General features: G+C 46.1%; 1 protein-coding gene and 1 non-coding gene across 3 annotated transcripts in view; both read right to left on the bottom strand.

The window, feature by feature from the left end:
• Positions 1–26,913, bottom strand: part of LARGE1 (LARGE xylosyl- and glucuronyltransferase 1) — a 479,868-nt gene that overhangs the window by 335,873 nt on the left and 117,082 nt on the right. For both annotated transcript variants that reach the window (XM_049771991.1, XM_049771992.1), the window contains exon 2: positions 11,424–11,611. In XM_049771991.1, coding sequence (XP_049627948.1) covers positions 11,424–11,529 — 106 coding nt within the window. In that variant the 5' untranslated portion in view covers positions 11,530–11,611. The remainder of the gene's footprint in view (positions 1–11,423; positions 11,612–26,913) is intronic.
• On the bottom strand, positions 14,248–14,411 carry LOC126007631 (U1 spliceosomal RNA). Its single transcript, XR_007495148.1, has one exon. It is a non-coding gene; the product is annotated as a U1 spliceosomal RNA (small nuclear RNA).

The following is a 26,913-nucleotide window of genomic DNA, read 5'->3' as shown; positions in this document are numbered from 1 at the left end:
AGCAAAAGTGGGAAGAGGGGATGGGTGTCCCACAGTTTCCTAGTAAATTTATTTCTACAATGAGCCAATTTAGACCAGGTGGGTATGGTCTTCCCCATCCCTTCTGATTTCACCTTCTAGCACCCAGAGAATTCAGACCAGGAAGAGGACATGAAGGTAGACCAGATGTCTGTGATCCAAGGCAGGGTAACATTTAAAATGAACGTGAGAGTTACTACGCACTGAGTTTCCCTTTTCATGAAGCCAGCTGACCTGCAGGGCCGGGAAGTGACTTGTCGGTGTCACTCTGTGATTTAAATAGTGTCATGCTCGCCTCACCACCAGCCCCTGGCCTAAATAAAGTCCTCATGTGGTTTTCAAAGGCTCTTATCATCCTTGGTTGTGAGGCCTGTATTCTAGATGTTTCCAAATGCTCACTTTGATTCTGACTGCAGAAGCAAAACGCAAATTGCAGGAAAGAACTGGTGGCATTTTCTGCTTATATCTGTTTTCTCTTCTTTTTTTTTTTTCTTTTTCTTTTTGTTCTTGGCCTACACCCGGTAATGCTCAGGGGTTACTCCTGGCTATCTACTCAGAAATTGCTCCTGGCTTGGGGGACCACATGGGATGCCGGGGGATCAAAGTTTGGTCCATCCTAGGTCATTGCGTGCAAGGCAAACACCCTACCACTTGTGCCACCGCTTCGGCCCCATATCTATTTTCTAATAATCCTACAATCGTTGCCCACTGTTCCAGGGCTTCCCTTTTTGTTATCTCAGGTTTTGTCTCTTCAAGGGATGACACTTGGGCCTACAGACTCTGACACACCATCAACTAGCCATGTCTCAAGCTGCAGGTTTGGGGGAAATGCCCATGAAGGAACTTTTTCAGCATGACCAGTGTCTGAATAACACAGTAAAATAAAATCCCTATGTTTTGAGATCACCTCATACATCGTATTTCTAACCCCAGGTGGATGGGTCTAAAGAAGCAGGGTAGTGTAGGAAGATTAATATTAAACAAAGCCAGTCAGGAGCCAGTCTGTGTCTCCTAGTCTCTCAAAAGCCAGAGCTGCTTTCTTTTTGCTCATCTGTAAGATAGGACAAGTGTGAAACAGGGGTCTGGAAAATCCCTAGCCCAGAATATGACAGTGAGTCAACTTAAAGTGTAACTGGACCAAATAGGATCATCAAGAAGCCCAGAAAATCTCAGAGGCTCTTCCTTCTTGACACATCTCTACAGGAAATGATGGGATGACATAGCAGATGAACAAGAATGGTCGGTGGCAGGTCTACGCAAGCAGAACTATAAGCCAGGTGTAGACAAGGTCTTGTGAGCAGTACAAGGAAGATAGCAGGCAGGGAGATGGTACAAAGAATGGGGGTGCATACTGAGAATTCAGGAGTCCTGATTTACTAGCCAGCATGCTTGGTTCCTTTAACATCCACGGGTGTGACCTCCCAAAAAACACAAGTAAGACTAAAAACAGAAGTTGGTGCTACTTTTTTCAGTACAGTTGCAGTACATATCCATTTTCTGTTTCCTATAATATAAGCATTGTTGCTTTCTTAGACAGAGGTATGCTTTTGGTTTTGTTTTTATGGGGTGGGGTGAAGGGCATATAAATTCTTCGAATTCAGCCACATGCTCTATCACTTGACTTCTCTCCTCAGTGCCCAGAAAGTGTGTTTTTATTGTCTTATGCAAGACGGAACACTTATGCAGGAAACCGGTGTCCGTATCGAGAACTAGAATAGCTTTACTCCTAACTGGAGCTGTTACTGTCATTTACAAAAATTCTGGTACGAACACTGGTTATGTCGCAACTGATTGTCACACTTTCAGAAATCAAGGTTTTGGGGGAAATGCCAGATCTCAATGTCTGTGCTGCAATTGTCCCCTTCTATAACATTAAATAAGCAAGAGAGGTGAGAGAGAGGTGCTTTGGGAAGGGAAGAAGGAAATGCAGTGATTAAAACTCTTTCTGCCCCACAGAACTTCATGCAGCAATGCAACTGAATTTTAAAGTCAAGCAGTCGAACAACATACTGGTGATCAGAACCAAGAGTACTGGGTTCTCTAAGTTATATCAGACATGTCTGTGGAGAAGAGATTCGACATGGTGCCAAAGGAAAGTCCACTAACCTTGAGACCCTCTAAGACAAGTGCTCACAAAGATCTTCCTGTGCAATTATTATCTCTTCTAGATCTGACCACAGGCGTTCATTAGTCCTGTAGGGTGCCATGGAGCCCCCCTCCACTGCTTCTCCCACCCTATGCTTGACTCTCTAAAAGAAACCAACCCACCAACATTTTGTCTGAAACCTAATGACACTAGTTGGGGGATTTCTTTTTATCTTTTTATTTTACTGGATTTGGGGGATCCATCCTTGGTTGCTCTCAGCTCAGTGCTCTCGAGTCACACTTGGTGGTGTTCTAGAGAATATATGGTATTGAGATTGAACCTAGACATACATATTTTGAACCATATGCCTCATCCTAGGACCTTCCTTCCTTCCTTCCTTCCTTCCTTCCTTCCTTCCTTCCTTCCTTCCTTCCTTCCTTCCTTCCTCCCTCCCTTCCTCCCTTCCTTCTTCCCTCTCACCCTCCCTCCCTCCCCAGTAGTGCTCAGGGCTCCCTTTTACTTCTGCTCTCAGGAATAATTCCTCCTAGGGAATGGGGAGCAGTAGGCATGTCAGGAATTGAACTCTGGTTAACTGTATACAAGATATGAGTTGTACCCACAACTATAAGCTATTGCTCTGGGCTCCTGATTTGGTGTTTCTGACCTCCTGAACTGTAAGATAAAATAATAGGTTTGCTGCTGCCACTGCTACTGCTGTTGTTAAAAGTCATTAGGATTGTCAGAATTCATTACAGCAACCACAGGATGTTAATACAAGTTAACCGCTGGGATTAGTGAAAATCAGGCTTCCCAATTCTTGGTCTGGGGCTCTGGCCATGTACTATGAGCAGTCATTTTCTCCATCCCAGCAGGACACATATTTTATACTAAGGATTACGAAGAAGGGCTATAAGAAAAAGAGGTTAGGTTGAAACAATAGCACAGCAGGAGGGCACTTGACCTGGGTTTGATCTCCAGCATCTCATGTGGTCATCCAAACCTACCAGGAATGATTCCTGAGCACAAAGCTAGGAGTACGGCATAGCAGTGTGGCCCAAAATCCAAAAGCAAATAAACAAATAAAGAGGTTGCCTTAGCAACTATATCACAAACCAACATAACACAAAAACTAGGCAAGGATTCAGTTAGCACCTTCCATTCCAAGATCTAAAAGGTCCCAGATAAGAAGTAAAATTCAGAAGCTGGAGAGACATCTCAATGGGCTGGAGGACCAGGCTTTGCACGAGTGAGCCCTAGATTCAATCTGCAGCACCACATGGTTCCTTGGGTACCACCAGCAGTGATCCCTGAACACTAAGCTTGGATTAGCTCTTGAGCATCGCCAGTATACCAACAAAACACAACAGAAAGAATGTCCTGGAAGAAAGAGATATAGTACAGGGGTTCAGACAGTGGTCTTGAATGTGATCAACATTGGTTTGATCCCTTGAACCATACAGTTCTTGAGCACAGCCAGGAATGATACCCAAACACTGGTCTGGGAATAGTCCCTCAGAATTGTCAGGGATTGCTCTCCATCAATAAAATGAAATGAAAAGAACTACAGTGCTTGAAAGCCCCCCCAAATCCTATAGTTTGGGTACCACACATTCTGGTCCAGTTCATGTTTTCAAGCTTTGGAGCCCTTTACCTACAATCAGCACTCACAGCTCTCAGGACCCAAGCAGGGAGATTATTTCTCATCGATAAAAAGGCAATCAATAAAACTCCCCTATTTCCACTCTATTTCCCTTTGTGTTCAGCATTCTGGATTCGCCTGCCCCATTGACATCCTTATTAAGTGAGACATTTGGGCCACTAGCAGGATGATCAAATGGCTCTGCTATCATTCCAGCAGCTGGAACCTTGAGGAATGGTGAGAACTTCTGCTTATCCAAACTATGGAGGTGCAGAATGTACCCCTCAGGGCTGTGCAGCAGTGCAAGCAGAAAACAAACAAACAAAAAAGACTGGGGAGTGGGTTTTGCCAGGACAAAATCAAAGATCTTTTAGGGTCACTTTTAGGTCCACTGCTTTTCTGCCCTGCCACCTACCCACCTCATCAACTTGGTGAATAAAATTGAAGCAAAGGGCAATGCCTTGCTTCTTATTGCAAAGCTGCAAACACTGCCTATTGTCAGGACCCGTTTTCTAAAGAAATCAATCCTGAGTACCCTCAAAAGTGCCCATTCTGGGAGCTGAAGCAATAGCACAGCAATAGCACATTTGTCTTGTTATGTAGTTAACCCAGATTCAATCCCCAGCACTCATGTAGTCCCTGAATCTACCAGAAGTGATGCCTGAGCACAGAGCCAGGAGTAAACCCTGACCACTACTAGTTGTGGCCAAAAATAAGCTACCAGTCCACCCCACCCCACCCTGGAATAAAACATGTCCAATTCAGAACAGCACGGGAGCATAAACAAGGTTTTCAAAAAGGGCTAAAGATAGTTTGTGCAAGCTGAAATCTGAGTAGAAGTTAATATTGTGCCCCTGTTTAGGACACTGAAATTGGTCCAGTTTCTGCATCAGCTATTTCTTGTGACAAACTCTTGCACCATTATGGGTCTCTCAGACCATGGAACATGGCTGGGCTGTGTGTAGGGAGAGAAAGGCCTGGGTGAGAAAGGGCTCTTGTGCCATAGGCCAGCAACTTTGGAATGGCTCCATCCATCTGTCTCCCTGATACAGGAACAGACTTAGCAGCATCCAACAAACAAAACCCACCCCCAACCCTGGAGTCAAGGCAATTCTAGTGGAGAAAATAGTAGTTTGGGACAGAAATTCTAACAAAGTCCCCAAGTTCACTCATATGACAGCCAACAGGAATAAAAGGTCAGTCGTCAGAGGCATTGATTTTGCAATCTCTGATCTGGGTTTGGTTTTGGTTCGGTTTGGTTTTTCTAGTTTTTGGGTCACATAGAACAAATGCTCAGGACTTACTACTGGATCTGTGTTCAGGAATCACTGCTGACAAGTTTGGAGGACCATATGGGATGCTGGATTCAATTCTGGGTAGGTTGCATGAAAGGCAAGTGCCTTCCCCACTGTATTATCTCTTGACCCTGACCTGGAATCTTTATGGGGAGGTTCCCTTCAGGGGGATTCCTCCCAGCAGAGCTCCAAGGACCAAGCAATGCCAAGATCTAACTGGGGACTCTCACAGTTAATGCATGTGTACCAGTGCTCTGCACCCTCTCTCTCCACCATAAAATCACAGACATTAGGTGCCACATGGATCAGAGGCACCAGGTTGTCTCCCAATCCAGAATTCTTCCCCATCCACAGGCCCAAAGGGACAAGGGCAGGAGAGAGTGCAGCAGGGGATTGAACTCCTGCCTTGAGCTTGATTAGATTCTTAACACAATAGGGTCCCCCAAGAATCCTGAGGAGAGATCCAGGAGACCTCAAGCATTATCAGGAGCAAGAGGCCAGCATAAAGCCTGGGGGCAGTCCCTTCATTGTGCCCAAACAAATGCAAAACATCAGCTACAAAGCACCCAAAACCCAAGGCGGTGGAAGCTGGGGAGTTGTGGCCCAGGGAACCCACTGAACTCAGAAAGGGTGCACAATTGTTTCTTGCTGGTGCAGGTCAAGAATGGGAAAGAGGCAGAGGAACAGAAAAGCAACAAGGAGTTAGGGAGAGATGGATCACAGAGGATGGCTTAGCCTAGAACAGTGGTCTGCAACCTGCAGCTCGAGAGCCACATGTGGCTCTTTACACTTTTAATTTGGCTCTTCTGTGTGCCAGGCGGCCACTCCAAGAGTCAGGACTCTGCTCCTAGCCTCTGTCAGTGCGTGCCCTGTGTGGCTCTCAAAATAAATTTCAATCGTGGTTTTGGCGAGATTTGGCTCAGTTGAAAAAAAAAAAGGTTGCCCTATTTCAAAAGACATAAGATAGACACATATGTCTTTTGAATATTTATGTGTATTTTCTTTGACAGCTATAAGTCTTACTAAATATTTTCTTATACAGTGACGATTCTACCCACTTTTTATCTTTTCTTCTCTTTGTGAGCTGTTCAATAAGGAATTTTGGTGAAAGAGTCCCTCAGTTTAATGCTTATGATTGAACCATATCATGGCGATTGTTGGACTTGTTCTTACAGCCCCCATATGCACAGATAACGCCACGTGACATTGTTCCTTGTTTGCATACGCACATTAAAATGGGAAAATACTATACATACAAATAAGTTCTTATCTAATAGAGATTGGAACACACAAATCTTGTAGTGCAATGGGACCTTACATCCAAGGTTTTTTTATAACAACACCTGGAAGCAACCCTCTACCAGGCAAGACCCTACCACTGCTCTGACATTGACCTGCTCAAAAGAGACTTTCCTTAACACTAAGAAGACTTGAAAACAACAACAACAGGGCTCTCTGCATTGCCCTTTAATTGTGAGATGAAACTAGAGGACGCTCCACATCCTGACTTTAATGTAGAATATGCAGATTCCAGGATCTTTAATACAGAAATATGATACTAACAACAGAGACAATGAAAAATAAAAGTGTATTGGCACTACAGACAATGACTTAGATTGGACAAACTAGTTTGCCTGGAGCCTGGAGTTGGTCTTAAGCCAGGAAACTTCAGGGGTAGGGTCTCTTTGTATTTAGGCCAAGGCTTTTCCTTTCCATGTCCCTCATATTTTGGTGGGCCTATGCAAATAACTGCCACTCTAACACCATTTTTACTGTGCACCTTTGACTCTAATCCTTAAGAAAAACAACCCACTTAAACTTTTGAGGTTAACTTAAACTAATATGCATGCGCATGGAAATGTAAAAAGTACTATGCCTTCAATGTTTAAGGAGTTACATAAGTTTTATGGCTTTAGATTGTTTTGTGTGCTGCTAAGAAATATTATGTATTACAATCTGGGGACTTGAGGGACAAAGTAATTGTACATGGGTTCTGTTTTATTTTTCTTAATGTTTTTTGGCTGAAAGTTCAAAGTTAAGATATCAGCAAGGGGACTTCTGAGAATTCTGTCTATGGGTGATTGTCCTTCCACTGTAACTTTAACTTGTCCTCTTTCTTTGCATCTTTGTTCTCATAATTAAAAATTAAAAATTACCACTGTAACTTTACCCTGTCCTCTTTCTTTGCATCTTTGTTGTCATAATTAAAATAAAAAATAAATAAAAAATAAAATGAAAAAAAAATTAAAAATTAAAAAAAAAAAGAGCCTGGGGCCGGGCGGTGGCGCTGGAGGTAAGGTGCCTGCCTTGCCTGCGCTAGCCTAGGACGGACCACAGTTCGATCCCCCGGCGTCCCATATGTTCCCCCAAGAAGCCAGGAGCAACTTCTGAGCGCATAGCCAGGAGTAACCCCTGAGCGTCACAGGGTGTGGCCCAAAAACCAAAAAAAAAAAAAAAAAAAAAAGAGCCACCAGCTCCTTGACTGACCCCTGACCCCATAATCTCCTCCACTTTTGCACTTTCTAGGCTCCATACTTCTGTCTGCCTCTAAAAAGCAGTGCAGAGGTGAGCAAATGGGGGACAGGCACCCCTCTGGTAGCAGGGAGCATGGAAGAAAGAGCCAAAAGATGCAGCCACAGAGGCCAAGGACAGGTTGAACAGAATGTAGAGAGAGAGAGAGAGAGGCAGAGAAGAAAGGACGAAAGAAACAGCAAAGACAGAGTCCAGAGCTGGGGGAGGAAGATGATGAGCTTGGGGGGAAATTAGATGAGAAGTAAAGTGGAGGGTCCAAAAGACCCTGGTGAGTGACTCCTTATATAAGTAGTTGCTTGGCTCTAGGGGAGCACAGTGCACCCCCCAAATGGGGCCCCACTTTTGGTAGAGGTGATATCAGGTCAGGTATCTCTCCTACATGCAGGAAATTGTGTTTCCATGCACTGTCCTTGAATCCACATTCAGGAGCCAGCCCCAAGCACAGCTCCCATTCTGGCCTTTCTTTCCCTTCCAGGCTCTGAAGCTGATTCTGGTCTTTTTTCCAGCTCCCTGACAGCTACCAATGGTTAGGAGGTCAGTGCACTTCCTTTGTATGATATACATCCCATGGCAGGAGAAAAGAAGTCAGGATGGGGGAAGCAAGGGAGTCTCAAATCACTGGGACTCGGGGGGCTAAGCCGTCACCCAGGATGCTCTAGCAAACAGGTTGCCACCTGGGCTCGAGCTGACACAGAGAGTTCTAGGCTCCACTGCTAAGGGAGTGGAGAATGAAATGAAATGGAAATGAAATCTAAATAAACCCACATAACGAAGGAGCCATATTGCCACACATGCAGACAGCAGGCCTGTCCCTTATTTCTGGCTCCTCTCACCTCAAAACAGAAAACTCAAGGGTGGCAATGATGGATGGCAAATCTGTTCTGCTGAGCGACACGGAGAAGGATGCTGGCTGGGCAGGAGTTCATGGTGCCGCTGCAGTGCCCTCTGGCCCAGGACTAGTTCATCCACCACCTCCTGGAGAAGCTCTCTCAGTCCCAGATCTAAGAAGCTTCTGCTAGACACACTGAACCCCAGGTGCCCTGCCAAGCGCCCCCTTCCCCAGGCTCCCAGCTGTCTCCATAATCCAAATTCCTCCTTCAGGCCGCTGCCCTTGGACTGTTTGTTGAAACTGGTTGTGCCCCCAGGAGCCTTTTGCTTTGCTCCAAGGTCAACCAACTCTCTAATTCCTCCCAAGGTTGCTGAGGAAACAAGGTTTTCCAATAGGCCTTTATGTGTGCTGACATCTATTTTTGTTTGTGTGTTGGGCTACACCGGGCAATCCTCAGAGCTTAATCTTGGCTCTTAGGGCTCACTCCTGGCTATGCTTGGGGGACCATATGGGATACCCAGACCTGAACCCTGGTGCATTCAGGGAAGTGTGTTACCACTATACTGTTGCTCTGGCCCAGAGCCTGTTGACTTTGATAGGTGGTTATATTCTATTTATTTGGCAGGGACGGGGCGAGTTGGCTCCCATGGGGAATCTCAGGGCCACTATGACTAACACGAGCAACACAACCAGATGGCTCAGTACAAAGGTTTGAGAATACGGTGCTTGGGAAGCTTGGGTGAAGGAGAGCACCAAGCTCACCCCCCTGTGACTCAGGGGACTCCAAATTTATATCTAGTGGTTTCGGCAGGAGGTATGCAGTGTTGGGGATCAAACTGAGGCTGGGTGCACATGAGGCAGGAGCCCTAACCTTGGCGTTCTCTCTCCAGTCCCAGTAGATGGATATTGAGGTCCAAATATTCAGCTGGGAATGCTAAGATTCTCCAGCAAAAGAAACAGATCCTCTGTTTGTCATCCCAATGAGTAGACTTTATGGACATGCCTGCACCCACCAGACCTCCTTTCACACCACCTATGACTGTGTCCCCTGGGTTTGTGGGTCTGTAGCCTAAAGATGCCTATAGTACTGATACCACAGTGCTGACTCCTCCTCAGCTCTCCCTGTCCCCCTTCATCTGCCAGTTTCATCAAGTTAAGGTCCAAGATGGCTTAGCAGGGATGAAGCCAAGTGGCTCAGGGCTAACTTCAAGTCACTGTCACAACTTTCATCAAGTCACCGAGTTCTTTCCAGGCCAGAACCGCTTCCAGAGTTTCTCCTTTAGAAAACTTCTCTGTGTTTTGGGGGGCGAGGGTCCTCCCTTCCCAAGTTATCCACAGAGTTTCCAAGGAATTCTTTTGTAGAGTCCAACCCAAAATGGGAAAAGGACTCTGGGCATCCCATTTGGGTGGGTCTCCCCAAAACACCAACTGGTCTCTAGATCACAAGTGGCCAGAAATTACTCAATCAGAGACCAGGATGTTCAGGGAAAGAAGAAATCTTTCCTCTAAAGGAACTGGTAGTCCTTTAAGGAGAAGAGGATATTCCTGCACAGTATTCTCAAGCTGCCCTGGCAGACACTACAAGCAGTGAACAAAGCAGTGGTGACAGACGGAGAGACAAAAAGAGCAATAAACCCCCTAGCACAAACCCTGTCTAAAGTCCATCTGTCTTTGAACCTCCGGTTCCTATCCCAATGTTACCAACATCATTTTGCACTGGGGATTCAAGAGATGACCACAAATCAAGAACTTCTTTAGCTTTTATTCCAGGTGCCAAACAAGTCATCTTGTCAAATCACCAACGACCACCCTACCTGTTAGTACAATAATCAGAAACTCCATGCTTGACTGGCTTGAGGGTGGGGTTGGGAGGTGGGGTCTGAGGTAAATGACTGAAGTTCCCATTCTTTGTCCTTGTCTGGGATCTCTGGCATTAGGTTAGTGTGGTCCATTTGTTGTTTAGCAGGTAACAATCCTGAAAACACTCCCAATTCACTATCAGCATTACTGTTGTCATTGTCGCATGATAATTATTCCCACCAGGTCTAGTTACCTAGTTGAAAGTCAGTTTTTGAATGTTTTGATCCTCCCCCCAGCTCGAGGTGAAAGGGGGGTTCTAGGTCTGATTCTAGAAGGGCCTACCTATCCATTCTATGGGTTCCTTATATCTCTTCCCAGGGCTGTACCATCTTGCCTTCATCCCTCTGATCCTTCTTCTCCCTCTCTCCCATACCCAGGGTTACTGTGGGGTCCTTTTCTTTATCCAGCTGCTTGGATATAGGAACCATTGCAGATCAAATTCCACCTTGTTTACATTCCATCCAGGGAATCTCAAAAAGCTAAGAGCAACCGATAATTTAATTAAAAGGTAACCAGGAGCTAGCAATAAAAATAATGCCTAAAGAAAATGTTTCAAAACACAGGAGCGACTTCCTTGAGCCAGATTGCCATCAGAGTCCCTTGGTTTCCCGCCCGTCCCTTCCATACTCAAGTGCTGAGGATAAATACAGAGAAAGCATGCTCTACCCACCCCTCAGAAACTTCCAGGAACTTTTTGGATATGCCCAAAACATGGCTGTACATCTAAAATGCCTCCCCAGATGCCCAACAACAACCCAGCACCAAGAACCACCAAGGCTGAGTGTACATTTCAGTGAAGAGAGGAAGGATGAATGCAATCTGAGTGGCTCCAGGCTCCCTGTAGCTCCGACCTTTCCCACCATTGACAAAATGTCAGCCTGGTCCAGCTGGGGTTTGACCTTTCTGGATGTGACACCTCGGCCCCTGTCTTCAGGTGACCCCCATTTGGCTTCGACTTCCTCTTGTTCCCTTTCATGTTATTTGACTCCTTCCATGATCCACATAAACACAGCAGCTAATCTTTACCCTGCAATAGGCATCAATATTCAATAATTCTCCCCAAAGCCAAGTAGGGTGCCTGGGCTCCTCCCAAGCCTCTGGAAAGAGCCTCTGCTCCTTACTTCCCTCCTTCCCTGCCCCCCTTGGGGCCATCTTTGTTCTTACCTTCGAAGCTTCCAGCAAACAGGTAAACCCAGGTGATGGCTGGGATGCAGAGAAGCGTCAACGAGGCAGCCAAGAATTTCCGTCTCCCTCTGCAGAATCCCAGCATCCTCTCGGAAGTGGCAATCCCTAATCGCAGCGCCGTGTCTCTGCCCGATGCACCAAGTCCTCGGCCTTCCTCATAATACTTCCTGGAAGAAAGAGCAAAAGGGAGGCGCTGAATGAACTCTTAGCACTCCAAATGTGAGCAGGGACAGCAGAGAAATCCCGCAAGTCATTTGTCTGTTAACCTTGTACCTCAAGAGATGCTTCCACCTTCTAGTAGTCGGCATAACTAAACCAAACTAAACTAAACTAAACTTCCTTCCTTCCCTCCTATCCTCCCTTCTTATCTTTCCTTCCTTCCTCCCTTCCTTTCCTTCCTTCCTTCCTTCCTTCCTTCCTTCCTTCCTTCCTTCCTTCCTTCCTTCCTTCCTTCCTTCCTTCCTTCCATCCTTCCTTCCTCCGTTGACCTTATTTGGTGTCAGGGATCAATCTAGGGACAGCAGCATACACGACAAGCACCTAATCCTTTTACCTGCTATTCTTTCTCTGTCCTGAGACATCTTTAAAAACAAAGATCCATGGAGCCAGGTTAGGGATCAGGGTCTCAGGTATCACAGGATCCCTGGGCACCACAAGGGTAACCCTAGAAGACCCCAGAATACAGCTGACCCTAAGCAGTACCCTAACACCAGGTCCAATCAGAGGAGTAGCTTCATGGCCACCGAAACTTTCTGGGGAGAATCTCAAATGTTTTTATTCTTTGATTTGTTTTGTTTTGTTTGTTTTGACCACACCTCACTGTGCTCAGGGGTTACTCCAGGCTCTACACTCAGGAATTACTCCTAGAAGTCTTGTGAAACCAAATGGGATAAGGGGATCAAACCTGGGCTGGCAGTGTACAAGGCAAATGCCCTACCCACTGTAACCTGACATCATTTTTAAATTTATTTTTAAAATAAATTTTAATAAACTCAACACAAATCAATTTTTAAATAAAATATTTTAAACAAAATTTGAGAAATACCATATGATAATGGAAATCTCTTCCTTGTCTTCCGTCACTCCCACTTCCCAGTTGGAAACCTTCAGTGGCTCAAAGGCAACATGCACTAAGGAAAAGACACAGGACTAGTCATAGTGTTCATAGCTCTCAACAGAGCTGCAACCCCAGAATCAGGAACCCAGGACCACCTAGAAGATGCCAGAAACCATGAATGCACACAGGAGTGTCAAGAAATCACAGTCTAGGGGCCGGTGAGGTGGCGCTAGAGGTAAGGTGTCTGCCTTGCAATGCTAGCCAAGGAAGGACCGCGGTTCAATCCCCCCGGTGTCCCATATGGTCCCCCCAAGCCAGGGGCAATTTCTGAGCACTTAGCCAGGAGTAACCCCTGAGCATCAAACGGGTGTGGCTGAAAAACAAAAACAACAACAAAAAAGAAATCACAGTCTACCACCAGTCAGCAGAGGACACTCCAGAGGCTTCGGGCCAGGCTGGCACTATGGAGAAGAGGAAAGTCACTGGAGTCTGGGCACAGTGGAGTTGGTCTAAGACCTCTCTTGAAGCAATGGACCAGCGAAGTGGGAGGTTCAGAAAGGAATGTGGAGAGTGGGGCGGGAGTGATAACACATTGGTAGGGTATTTGCCTTACACTCAGCCAGCACAGGACAGACCAGTGTTTGAACTCTGGCATCTCATGTGGTCCCCCAGGACCACAGGAGCAATTTCTGCCAGAAGCAATTTCTGAGTGCAGAGCCAGGAGTAAATTGTGAGTGCTGCCAGATGTGGCAAGGAGAAGGAGAAGGAGGAGGAAGAGCAGGAGGAGAAGGAGGAGGAGGAAGAGGAAGAGAAGGAGGAAGGAAGGAAGGAAGGAAGGAAGGAAGGAAGGAAGGAAGGAAGGAAGGAAGGAAGGAAGGAAGGAAGGCAACAGTCCATGCCATCGTCACTGCTCCTAGCTGCTCATGGAGGGGCCAGAGGGGGTGCAAGGGGCAGGCGATACATCTACTAACAGCTGCAAAAGCCAAAGTGTGGCACAGGAGGGGATGCACTGGGTAGGGGACTGCGCTGGCATAACTGAGTCTCCTTCCAGGTTCTTTTCCCACCAGCCCAACCACTTTGTGGGAGAGATACCCCCACCGCCCTGAAATTCAGCCTGCAACCTGCTGAATGCCCAGTGGGATCTGGACCAAGCTGGAGCTTGTGCTCAGCAAGTGGATGCCAATATGTTAACACCTCTCAAAGCCCTTGTCTGAGCTGAGGACCAGGGCTTCCTGCAGCTCCTGGATGGGATGAAAGATTGCAGGGCTGAGGTATGGCAAATCCCTTTACACAAAGAATGCTGGGAATTGAGAGGGAGGGGAAGAAATGGAAGAGAGAAATAGAACAGAAGAGAGAACAGAGGGAGAGAATACTGGCAAACAGCTGACTCCAATTCAATCCTGGCCACTGCAATAAGCAAGATGCATTAACACACCACCCCCAACCAGAACCACTGGGAGTGACTACGGGGGGGGGGGGGTGCTAAACCACCTGCCCCAGGGGAATAAAAAGGATAAAGAGATAGCTTTCTGTAGTCAGTTATTCTGTTTTTTGTTTTTTGTTGTTTGTTTATTTGTGTGTTTGTTTTTTGCCACACCTGGTGATGCTTCAGGGTTTCTCCTGACTCTGTGCTCAGGAATAACTTTTGGTGGTGTCAGGGAACCATATGAGTTGCCAGGGATTAACCACAGGTCAGCAGCATGCAAAGCAAATGTCTTATTCACCATTCCCACCCCCACCCCCACTCAGGGGAGAACACGAATGCAGTCCCCCACTACCACAAATTATGGAGTCAAGTTTCCCACATTTGTGGAAATCACAGGGGTCAGCACATCCAGAAAGCAATGGATAAGCCTGCCCCTAGGAAAACCACCTTCATGATCATGGTATCTCCCCCGCCAGGTAAGTATTCTCATTACCATTTTTAATGTCAAAATTCTCAAACAAAGCAATGAAATATGCTTCTTCATTCCCATTTCATAGATGGTAAACTGAGGCCAGGAGCAATTTGTTAGCCGGAGGGAGATGACAAGCAGATTCCATGAGCTCTGCTCTCTCTTAAGAGCCAACTGCAAGAACCTTTGCAGAAAGGCCCGTTCCTTCTGTACTATAACCGAAATCCTTCCTACTGAATCTTATAATTATGTTCTTCCTCAGAGTCAAATAAATGACAGTCACTTGGTCCCATCCGAAAATAAAACTTACAACAAACCAACATAATTGGAGGGTTAGATAAATTTAGATTTAAGGCGGAAATAAAAATATATGCAGTGCTGAACTCAAGAAGCATTAACGTTTATGGAGCCGGAGCGGTGGCACAGTGGTAGGGCGTTTGCCTTCAACTCGGCTGACCTAGGACAGACGGTGGTTCGATTCCCCAGCATCCCATATGGTCCCCCAAGCCAAGGGTGATTTCTGAGCGCAAAGCCAGGAGTAACCCCTGAGCATCACCAGGTATGGCCTAAACCACACACACACACACACACACACACACACACACACACACACACACACACACACACACACAGAAATATTAACGTTTACATATAAAAATTTTTTAAAGAAAAACACCATCTTTAAAAAGACATGTGTATTTCTCCTTTCCTCTCTGGCTGCAGAAATTCATGTCAACAGGAACAATGTGTACAAAGTTTTAAGAGAGTCCAGGGTAGTTTGCATTTTATGATAACGCTGGCATCTGAAATTAAACCCAGCAGGTAAAAAAATACCCCTTCCTGGATTAGACTTTTAAATGATACCTCTGTGCACTAAAAGCACATTTTACAGCAAATTTCAATTTATACAGAAGTTCCTTCAGGAAGGCAATACGGGAACCAACACAAGAAGAAGAAAGGAAGAAAGAAACAGGAGGTCTGCTGGAAATTACCTCCCCAACTGGCTCAAATGTTGATGCATTAACTTGGAAAACCAGTCTCGAGCTTGCCTGTGGCTGGTGAAATGGCCTAGGAAAAGCAATTTTTAAAGGATGTGTGTGTGTGGGGGGGGGGGCGCGCATGTGTGTTCAGTTTCCCAAAGGAGATTCCTTAGGAGTCAATGCAGAAATCATCACATAAAGAAGAGAGGAAAGGAGAAAAAGAAACTGGAAGGAGACTGGATATTCCATCCTTCAACAACTGTTGGGGATCCCACAAGATAACCCTGGAGAGGTCTAAGAGTTTTCTCTCGAATCATCCCTTTCTGGAATGCAAACAATTCATTGGATCAAACCCTGTTACTGTGACTTAAACTTCTACCTCAAGGGCTGGAGTGATAGCACAGTGAGTAGACATTTGCCTAGCATGCAGCCAACCCAGGTTTAATTCTAGGCATCCTACATGGTCCTCCCAAGTCTGCCAGGAGCAATTTGTGAGTGCAGAGCCAGAAGTAATCCTGAGGGGCCAGCGAGGTGGCGCTAGAGGTAAGGTGTCTGCCTTGCAAGCACTAGCCATGGAAGGACTGCAGTTCGATCCCCCGGTGTCCCATATGGTCCCCCCAAGCCAGGAGCGATTTCTGAGCACTTAGCCTGGAGTAACCCCTGAGCATCAAACGGGTGTGGCCCAAAAAACAAAAACAAAAAAACAAAACAAACAAAAAAAAGTAATCCTGAGCGCTTCCAGGTGTGGCCCAAAAATCAGATTGGATGGATGGATGGATGGATGGATGGATGGATGGATGGATGGATGGATGGATGGAGGGAGGGAGGGAGGGATGGAGGGAGGGAGGGATGGATGGATGGACGGATGAACAGATAGACGAATAGATGGATGGACGGATGGAGAGACAGACAGACAAATAAATCTCCTCTGTCATTTCCCCCTTGTCTTAACCAATAAAATCCCCATTTCTGAAGAATCTGGAAAACTTGTGATCCAGGCAGCCAGCAACACAGAATTTCAAGGATTGCAAAGGAAACTGTGGTTGCAACACAAGAGAGCTATATGCTGCACATACTCGTGTCACTAATTCAGCCTCTACAAAATGGGAAAGATAAATCAATGGCTCCAATGTTGACAATGATCTCTGGGTCTAGGACTTGGATCTTTACAATAGTAAGACAGGTAAATGTCTCCTGAATCGTCCAAAGGACACATTGCTTTTCTAATTAAAAATATGCAAAAACCTTCTAAGCCTCTAGGTTACATTCTTTCTATAGAGCTTTTAATTCAGTTGCTGGGCTGGAGAGATAGCTGGGGGTGGTGGTGGTGGCACCCATCTTGCATGTGGCCAACCCTGGTTTGATCCTTGGCATTACATGGTCCCCAGGCTGAGCAATATGGGTATGGATGGGTACCGAAGAAGCTACCACAACAACAATAGCAGCAGTAATAAGAGATAATGTGTTAGCAAGGCATTATGGACTGGGAGCTTTGAGTCAACGGCTATAGGACTTTGTGCTTATGTCTGCCAGGGATGGCTGATTCCCAATGCAAAAACTTCCTTCAGATTTCCCCATTCTAAACTCCAGGCTCTACAGATCTAAATTGTTTCTTCATCGAAGATGTTAGAAATGACTTTACATGCATACTAGGAACATTACACATGAAGTGGGATTAAAACTAAAGTGTGGAACATAATATGATTCAAGCCTTCAGAATCACTGAAGATCCCAACCTGATTTTACAGGTAGATAGGGTGGGGTGGGGGGTTTACCCAAGTGGCCACAGGTGAAAATGGCTTCAATGGGGAAAACATGGCATAGACTAGGGCCAACTGGTAGGATAGGGGGCCACAAGTCAGTAAAAGCACTGATCTAAACTCCCCTCCAATGTGATTGGTAAATTTCCTTCTCATCTGCCCCCATTTAATGCTACTTCCTGTTCTTAGGTTGAGTGCCAGAGGTCACACATCTAGGACATAGAAGCAAACCAACACAACTGCTCGCACATGCAGTGTGCTTCCTTCTACCTGGCATGACCAGGACACACGATGCCAGCAGATCACACCAATTTCCAGTTTCCTTTCCCAGTGATGTGTGTGTGTGTGTGTGTGTGTGTGTGTGTGTGTAGGTAGAGAAGTTGAGGGTTACTCCATTGGTGCTCAGGATCTACTCCTCACATTGTGCTCAGGATTGGCTCAGTAGAACATGTGGAACACTGCAGTCCTAAGGGTTGGCCACTAGAAAGGCCACTGTCTCCTCTTCTGACAAAACCAATTTATTGGCTGTTCTACTCCAAACAATACAGAATGAGTGAGTTCCTATGACAGTGGTTCTTTATTAGGGGTGATTCTGCCCCCAATACACTCCTTGAACATTTGGCAATGTCTAGAGATATGGCTCATCTTCAGGGTGAAGGAAGAAGGGGTGCTATAAGCATCTAAAATGTAAGGCCCTCACCTTGTATATATATATAGTTGATCCCAATCAAATCTCCAGCACCATAGATGTTCTCCCGAGTACCACCAGGGAATACTTGTGAGCACAGAGCAGGAGCTTTGAGAGTGAGTCTCAAACACTTCTCCATCCCAAAGGACAGTCCCTCCCTACACAGAAGAAAGCTAATATTAAATAGATCAAGGTCCTCAAACTTTTAAACTTGGGGCCAGATCACTGTCCCTTAGACCGTTGGAGGGTCAGACTATAGTTTAAAAAAAAGAGCTATGAACAATAGTGGCCTATAGGCCATAGTTTGAAAACCCTGGCTAAGACTAAAAGAAGTCATAGAAAGGCAGAGAGAAGAAATGAAGTCAGAGAATGCAGTGCCCATCCCACACATTCACACTGCAAGTATGGAACGAGTCAACTGCTAAGCAGGACAGGCAGCAGCGGCAAACGCTTAATGGGGCAGATAAATGTCCTGGGCCAGATAAATGTGGATCCCTGGCTGTACTTTGAAGAACCCTGAATTAGACCAAAGTGACTCCAGGGTTGGTCTATGGCTCTATTTTGTCAGGAGAGACTTCATGTTTGAACTGGGCCCCAAACCAGACCTACAAATTCACCGTCACCTTTCCCTCCCCATCTTTCCCTTTAGCATATAGATACCTCCATCTTCCCCAGGCCACCTCAGTATCTCTAATACCGGATAACTCATTTTGTTTTATACACTATTTCCAGGCTGGTGATTCCACGGTACAGAGTTCTCTGGGTTGCCTGGGACACCAGTCAAAAGAGAGAAGAAGGGAAGAGAAGCATTAAGCATTGCAACTTCCCCTCTTCCGACAAGGCTTCCGTCCCACTGATCTTTCCAGCAATGTGATCTTTGAAGAGACAATAAGCTTTTCCGGGACTGGGATGGCAACTCGGGAAAGGCTGATTTCTCTGTATTTTCTTCTGAATATAAAATCAGCTCTTAATCACATCCACAAGCCCCTTCCCCCTTGAAGCTGCCTATTGCTGTGTTTTGGGCTCTAAGCTTTCAGCTTTTCATTCTGGAAAGGAGTGATGTGAGCAGGCGTGCCTCCTATTTGCATGTTGCTCAAACAAACACTCCACTCCTAAGCATTTAACAAAGGGCTCAGCCTGGATCAGGCACTTCAGCCTTTCTTGAATCTCAGAGAATCGGAGTAGTTTAACTTGCAGAGTCTATTTTCCCTCTGAGTTCCAAGGCTGAAGGAGGTTTGATGTAAATATCTCCACCCTTGTGCCTTGTGTCTCCCCTTTTCTTCTCCCAGTTCCCTCCAGTGCATGCAGTAGCTCCTGAGCCTCGATGCCAGAGTGCTGGGGTGACCATGATCATGTCCAACTAACACATGATCATGGTTCTAGCATGGCCTGAGGGAAGTTCAAGGTTAGACAGACACAGTGACCATAATATCACACACTTTTAAGACAGGGAAGATGGAACTCTTCAAAGAAAGCATCTGGTCTACCCCAGTAAAAACAAAAATATCTGGTCTACCCCCATTGAAAAGGCTGCCCAAGGGCCAGAGTGGTGGTGCAAATGGTAGGGCATTTGCCTTGCATGCGCTAACCTAGGACAAATGGAGGTTTGATCCCCCATGCCCCATATGGTCCCCCAAGCCAGGAGCGATTTCTGAGCACATAGCTAGGAGTAAACCCTGAGGATCACCAGGAAGGAAGGAAGGAAGGAAGGAAGGAAGGAAGGAAGGAAGGAAGGAAGGAAGGAAGGAAGGAAGGAAGGAAGGGAGGGAGGGAGGAAGGGAGGAAGGGAGGAAGGAAGGGAGGAAGGGAGGGAGGGAGGAAGGAAGGAAGGAAGGAAGGAAGGAAGGAAGGAAGGAAGGAAGGAAGGAAGGAAAGGAGGGAGGGAGGGAGGGAGGGAAGGAGGGAAGGAAGGAAGGTAGGAAGGGAGGGAGGGAGGAGGGGAGGGAGGAAGGAAGGAAGGAAAGGAAGGTAGGATGAAAGAAAGGTAGGGAGGAAGGAAGGAAGGAAGGAAGAAAGGAAGGAAGGAAGGAAGGAAGGAAAGGAGGAAGGAAGGAAGGAAGGAAGGAGGGAGGGATGGAAGGAGGGAAGGAAGGAAGGTAGGAAGGAAGGGAGGGAGGGAGGAGGGGAGGGAGGAAGGAAGGAAGGAAAGGAAGAAAGGTAGGATGGAAGGAAGGTAGGGAGGAAGGAAGGAAGATTGGAAGGAAGGAAGGAAGGAAGGAAGGAAGGAAGGAAGGAAGGAAGGAAGGAAGGAAGGAAGGAAGGAAGGGAGGGAGGGCTGTCCAATGGGGCCAAAGTGATAGCACAGTAGGTAGGGCATTTGCCTTGTACACAGCCAAACTGGAGCAGAGCCAGATTTGATCCCTGGCATCTTATATGGTCTCCCAAGCCTGCCAGGAACAAGTTCTGAGTGCAGAGCTAGGAATAACCCGAATGCCGCAGGGTGTGGCCCCAAAACAAAACAATAAAAGCCCCTAGGATGAGGGAATGCAGGAGGAGCAATGCCAACCACTGCCGTGGGAGGCTGAATTTATGACGTGAGGAAGGGCACAGCCTACGCCAGCTTTGAGAGCAAAGAGAACCTGAACTTTAAGAGTTGGGGCTGGGAAGGTGGCGCTAGAGGTAAGGTGTCTGCCTTACAAGCGCTAGCCAAGGAACGGACCGCGGTTCGATCCCCCGGCGTCCCATATGGTCCCCCCAAGCCAGGGGCGATTTCTGAGCACATAGCCAGGAGTAACCCCTGAGCGTCAAACGGGTGTGGCCCAAAAACCAAAAAAAAAAAAAAAAAAAAAGAGTCGCTGACACTCCCACAGCAAGAATCAATGTCTCTGGGTTGAAGTCTGCAGAGGCTAGAGGACTGGTTCTCTGGTTCTGGTGGGGGGGGGGGGTGCACCTGTAGACCTGCTCAGAGGTCTCTGTAGGCAGAGTCAGTGTGGGGTCATGCCAATAGCCATGGCCTTGCTCTGGGGACACTCTTGTTAATCCAATGCAGCAAATATTCATATGGATGCAAATTGCCTCCCCCTCCTCCCAACACACACACAATCCTCAAATTGAAATCCTTGGACCAGAGAAATAGCAGAGCAGTAGGGCATTTGCCTTACAAGTGGCTGACCCAGGACAGACCTGGATTCAATTCCCGGAATCCCATATGTTCCCCCCCCCCCCCAAGCTTGCCAGGAGTGACTTCTGAGTGCAGAGCCAGGAGTAACCCCTGAGCGCCATTGGGTATGGCCCAACCCACCCACCCCCAATAAATAAATACATTGAAAAACATCCATGGGATGCTTCAGGAGGGAAGATCTTTTTTTTTTTTTTTTTTTTTTTTGGTTTTTGGGCCACACCCGGTAACGCTCAGGGGTTACTCCTGGCTATGCGCTCAGAAGTCGCTCCTGGCTTGGGGAACCATATGGGACACCGGGGGATCGAACCGCGGTCCGTTCAAGGCTAGCGCAGGCAAGGCAGGCACCTTACCTTTAGCGCCACCGCCCGGCCCCAGGAGGGAAGATCTTTAGGAAGTCTTGACACTTCTTAGGGCTTCCCCAGAATGGGATTATTGGCCTATAGATAAGGGGAGAGGGGGTGTTTGAGAACTCAGAGATAAGCAATCAAGAAACCAAGAGGGTCCTCATCTGAATCATACCAGCACCCATTTCTCAGATTTCAGATGCCCAAAACTCTGAAGGTGAAATCTCTGAGGAGCATTAGCCAGATCTCTCTGCCAGTGACAGTGTATTTATTAGTGGCAGCTCAAAGGGACAAAACTGGTGGGAAACACATGCTACAGGATCTATCATGGCTGATGTGAGGGTCAAGGTGCCACCATGCTCCTTGGCCGGGGCTGGCCCAATGCATTACAATAAAGGGAAAGGCAATGTGCCAGGGAGGACACTGTCACAAAGACTGTCTCAAGTCACGAAAAAGGTCAAAGAAATTATCCTGCTTCTGAGGGCCACCGGTAATTAGCAAGGACACTATAATGATGTGCAAGTCACATGCTAACAAAGGAGTCACGTGGGCATGCATCAGTCATGGCGATGAGTGTCTTTATAGGGCCCTGAAATCACCCCCACACCCCCAAACTTGGCATCACTCCAAATGAAAGTCCCATCTCCATTAACCAGTGACATGCCACTTTCTCTCTCCCCCCAGCTGCTGGCAACTATAATAAAGGGTCTCACTGACTATGATACCCCTCCTAACTGTATCATCTAACTGTAATCAGCTTCTATACTCAAGAGGATGTTTTGAGGTAGAGCCATGCTCTACCATAAATCAGGCCTTCATCCCTTTGCATAACTGAATGATATTCCGTAGGATGGCTCTCCCACCAGATTTGAGGAAGGAGCGGGAGCCACATTTGATGGTGGGGTTGCTCCTGGCTCTGCACTCAGAAATTAGTCCTGGCAGGATTGGAGGACTATATGGGATGTTCAGGAACAAGCCTGGTTGGCTTCATGCAAGGCAAATGCCCTCCCCACTGTGCTATGGCTCTAGCCCTTCCACCAGATTTTAATCCATGAACTAACTGTGGGAATCCAGGTTGGATGTACAGTTGAGCTGTTGGGAAAGGTCCTGTTTTGAAGGCACATGTGCAGGGTGCTTTCCTGGAGGTCATCTAAGTTCCTTAGCCCTTTCTATGTAAGGGTTTACCTTTATTATTTATGAATAATTTAAAATTTCCAGGCTGTGACACAATGGGGCAAGAAGTAAGATTAGGGACACAGTCTAGCATGGTCTGCTCATAGAATCCTTTCAAGATTCCTTTCATGGATGTGTCATTTCCCCCCTTAGGACAGTCCTACTAGATCAGAACCCTTCCTACAGGATTTACTATGATAACCAGCTTCTCCTAAGACCTCTGCAGCACTCCTCTTCCCAAATAAGAATGCAAGCTAGAGGTAGAGACATCCGGCATAAGAATTTGAGGTGGACAGATCTCATCTCCTATTAGCAACCTTCAGCCTTCAGCAAATGTCAAGAAAAGAAAATCATCTTAAGGTTGAGAAGGAGTGCTGTTCTGTTCTAGGGGAGTTACAGATGCCCAGATCTCAGAGGCCATCTCTCAAAGACCAGCAGAACTGATCCCTGGTAGCTGGACGATGAAGGAGATGAGCTGAAAGCAACATCCAGCCTCCACATTCTGCATGGTTTGCGAGGAAGAAAAGTACAAAATCAAACTCCAGTAAGTTCAGAACCCTGCTCGGCCAACAGCTATTTCCATGACCTAACTGGATGCGGCCCTGTGGAAGGACCTTGACATCCAAGTGAAATAAATGCCAGTTAGACAAACACCCCCCCACACCCGATCCCAGCACTTTCCTCTTAGCTCCAGAATCCAGTAGGAGAAATAAGATCAACCTCTGTAGTGCCCCAAACCCTGTATGATTTCTAGCAATCAGTTCATTCTCTGGTACCACAGAGGATCCCCCCCTCCCCCAAGTATCTTCAGGAATGATCCTCGAACACAGAGCCAAAAGTAAGCCTTGAGTACTGCCGAGAGTGGCCCCCAAGCCCTGTCCTGCCAAATAAATAAATCGTAGGCAACCAGGCTTCTATGAGAAAAGAAATCCGTGTGTCCAGATATATCTCACTCATAACAGACTCGACAGATGCAGCCATCAAGTAAACAATCTAGTTAATAAGTGCTAGTTCATTAGTTGTGGAGCTGTCATGAAGACCTAGGGACTGTGACAATGCACAGAGCTGTCCCCATCCCAGAAGTCAAGCTAAAATGCTTTCCATTTTTATCACCCAATTCATAACCTGGCTGTCTGGCTTTCAGAATCAATAGCCTGGTGGTTTTGGTATCCGATAAATTTGTCTTCGTTTGGATGTTTTTCATCTCCCATGCCACTTGCAGAGGGCAGGGAAAGGTAAATGGCTCCACTCGCTGCATTTGTTTCCCCAAATCTATAATTTCACACTGACATCTTCCATAAACCAGAGAAGACAGAGAAGGAAAAGTAAGCAGATTTCAGAGACCCTGTTCCAGAACCAAGGAAGTGTCCAACTGAGATCATTTGGGATAACTAATGGAACAGGCTTCTCCAGGCAACTGGGCTACCCAGGCCAAGCTCATTACTCACCTGGCAAGAAACCTGCACCCAGCACTTTACTTGACAAAGTACCAATCCCTGTACCAAGTCATTTACATGAATTAGCTCATTAGTCCTCACCAGAGAGCTGCCTTGGGTGGGGGGGGGTGTTTTATATCCAGACAGAAGTAAATAGATCGCATATTTACATATTTATTCCTTCTATTTATATGGAACACTAAAAGGGAAACAAAGCCATGCCTCTTTGGTGGTAAGGCAGCAAGGAACTCAAAGTGCAGGTTCTAACAAATCAATGCAAAATAGCAGTGTCTCAAAAATCAATGAACTGAAGCCTGAAAAGAGATCCTGAGAGCAGGGAGAAGAAAGAAAATCTCACTCAGGACCAATGAGCAGACTGAGAGACAGCATATGCAACCAAGGAGCACCGAGTCCGCGTTGTCAGCAGGCAGAAGACAGAATCAAGTTTACACTCTAAATTCTAGAGACTCTTCACCATCAAAACAATACTTTTTATTTACTTTTATTTTTTATAATTTATTTTTATTTGTTTGTTTTTTTGTTTATTTATTTATTTATTTTTGTTTTTGGGCCACACCCGGTGGCACTCAGGGGCTACTCTGCACTCAGAATTCGCTCCTGGCAGGATCAGGTGACCATATGGGATACCCAGGATTGAAGCTGGGCGAACACATGCAAGGCCAACACCCTACCCTATCGCTAGGGCCAGAAAAAACCACTTTAAAAAAAAAACTGTTCGAAAGGACTAATTAGGAAAAGAGTTCTAATTTGTAAAGGAGTCAAGGTGGGGAAGTGAGAGAAACATTCTTGAAGAATCTCTCTCTATAGATTCCCATCCGAGGTTGAGGGTCCTGGACACTTTGCTGATAATAAAAGCTAGAATATTAATATCATAAACCTTAACACAATGTAACCATGTGCCCTAAACTACAATTGGAGAAAGGAAAGAAAAAGAAAAAAGACTCTCCAGTTCAAATCCAGAAAAACAAAGTATTTACCAGGGACTTTGGAATGAGAAAGATGGGGAGGAAATACAGATAAATAGGTAGTTGGGTTTTTTTCCCCCCAGAAGGAGTTGTCAAGGAAATGTTTTAAAATTAAACAGTAGTGACACTGCATACATATATGGACATACTAAAAACCACTGAATTGTGCACTATCTACAAGTGGTGTTTATATAATGTAAATCAGACCTTCATCTTAAATTATGTGAATCAGAACTTAATTTTAAAGGCAATCAGAGAAGCAGAGCAGTGAAAGGACAGGTGTAATGCCCTCCCGAAAATTACAAATCAAGTTAAAGAATACAAATTGCACTGGTCACCTTTATTTATCTGGACAATTACCAGGCTTCAGGTTGAGGGACAAACCATTTCAGCTTGCCTGAACTTGCCTGGTTTTATCTACACAGCAAACTTGTACCACAATTACTATCTTCTCCTATGAAGAGACTTAGAATAGAAAGGGAGAAGAGGGGAGGGGAGAGAGAAAGAGAGAAAGGGTGGGAGAATGGAAGAAAAAGGGGAAGGGAGAGGGAGAGGAAAAGAAAGAGAAAAAAAGGAGGAAGAAAGGAAGGGGAGGGAAGGAGGGAGGGAAAAAAAGGCCACACTCAACAATTAATTCTGCTAAAGACATGAAATTCTCTCAAGATTATATCAGTAATCAAACACTGATGGAGAGAGAGTATAAAAGCAAAAAGAGTGTTTTCTAAGTTGAGTCTGGGTCCCTCTCTCCTTGGAGAATAATAAGCCCCTTTAAGCAGGGCTAATGCTTTTTCAGAAAAAGGGAGTTTTCTCAACTCTGGAAGACAGAGTTGAGATTTATGGGGAAGGAGATTGGAGCCAAGGGAGGGGAAGAGAGAAAAGAGGACAAGACACGAATTTCCCTGCAAGCAGCATGTCCTGAAAGAAGTTAGAGAATAAGAAACGTGTGTGTGTGTGTGTGTGTGTGTGTGTGTCTTTGTGTGTGTCTGTGTGTTATTTGAGTCAGGCAACTATCACTGCAATCCACAGAGTAGGAGAAATGATTCTTACTACCTTGCTGGGAATAGGGGACCTGTTTGGGCACAAGAGGCGGTTGGCATCAGGACCACCGTACAATTCTGACAACCCAGATACAAAATCGCCTGGGAATTCCCCTGGCAGTGGTGGCTCTCATTGTCTGTGAGAAAAGGCTTAGCAAAATAATAGCATTATTCATGGGTACATGATGAAGAGAGCTAGGAACTCCAAAATAAATACAAAGTTGGCCCGAAGCAATCAGTACTGAGCTAATCTCTTCTGCCTTTTCTCTGCTTTCATGCAGGATGGGGGCTGATACCTCCCCTTCACACTTCAGAGACCCCCCCCCTTTTGGAGAAGTTGACCCCCATCTCCCATAAACCCTCACCACAATGCTATTTAGGAGCAGGCTCTTTGGTAAGTCACGGCAGGTATCGCTTTCTTACCGGCAAAAGAAAGCTATAATACCTTCCAGTGAAGGGTTTTTTCATCCTACACTGAATGCTAGTTTTGTGCCAGGAACTGTGTTTCACATACAGCATCTTAGTACAATTCCCCTCTTTAAATGAGGCAGAAATCCCAATGCACAGAAGGAAAAACTAAGTACTTTGCTCCAAGCCACCCAGCTAGCTAGTTTAGCAAGGGAGGTAAAAGCAGAGACATCAAATTGTTTCAAGAATTCTCTCGGTCGGAGAGATAAGATAGCAGAGTGGTAGGGCGTTTGCCTTGCAGGCTGCCAAATCCATGAGACAGTGGTTCAAATTCCGGCATTCCTTATGGTCCCCCGAGCCAACCAGGAGTGATTTCTAAGCTCAGAGCCAGGAGTAATCCCTGAGCACTGCCAGATGTGACCCAAAAACAAACAAACAAACAAACAAAAAGACACCGAAAGAAAAAGAATTCTCTTACCCACACACCCCCTCGCACTCACCCCCAAACATCCTGCTTAGAGCCTGGCCTCTAAGTAAAATAATTTGGGGGCTTTTCTTCTAATTTGATGAGATAGAAAGGAAAC

Source organism: Suncus etruscus, chromosome 4 (genome assembly GCF_024139225.1).
Source record: "Suncus etruscus isolate mSunEtr1 chromosome 4, mSunEtr1.pri.cur, whole genome shotgun sequence".
NCBI classification, from domain to species: Eukaryota; Metazoa; Chordata; class Mammalia; order Eulipotyphla; family Soricidae; genus Suncus; species Suncus etruscus.
This window is presented reverse-complemented; position numbering and strand designations above follow the sequence as displayed.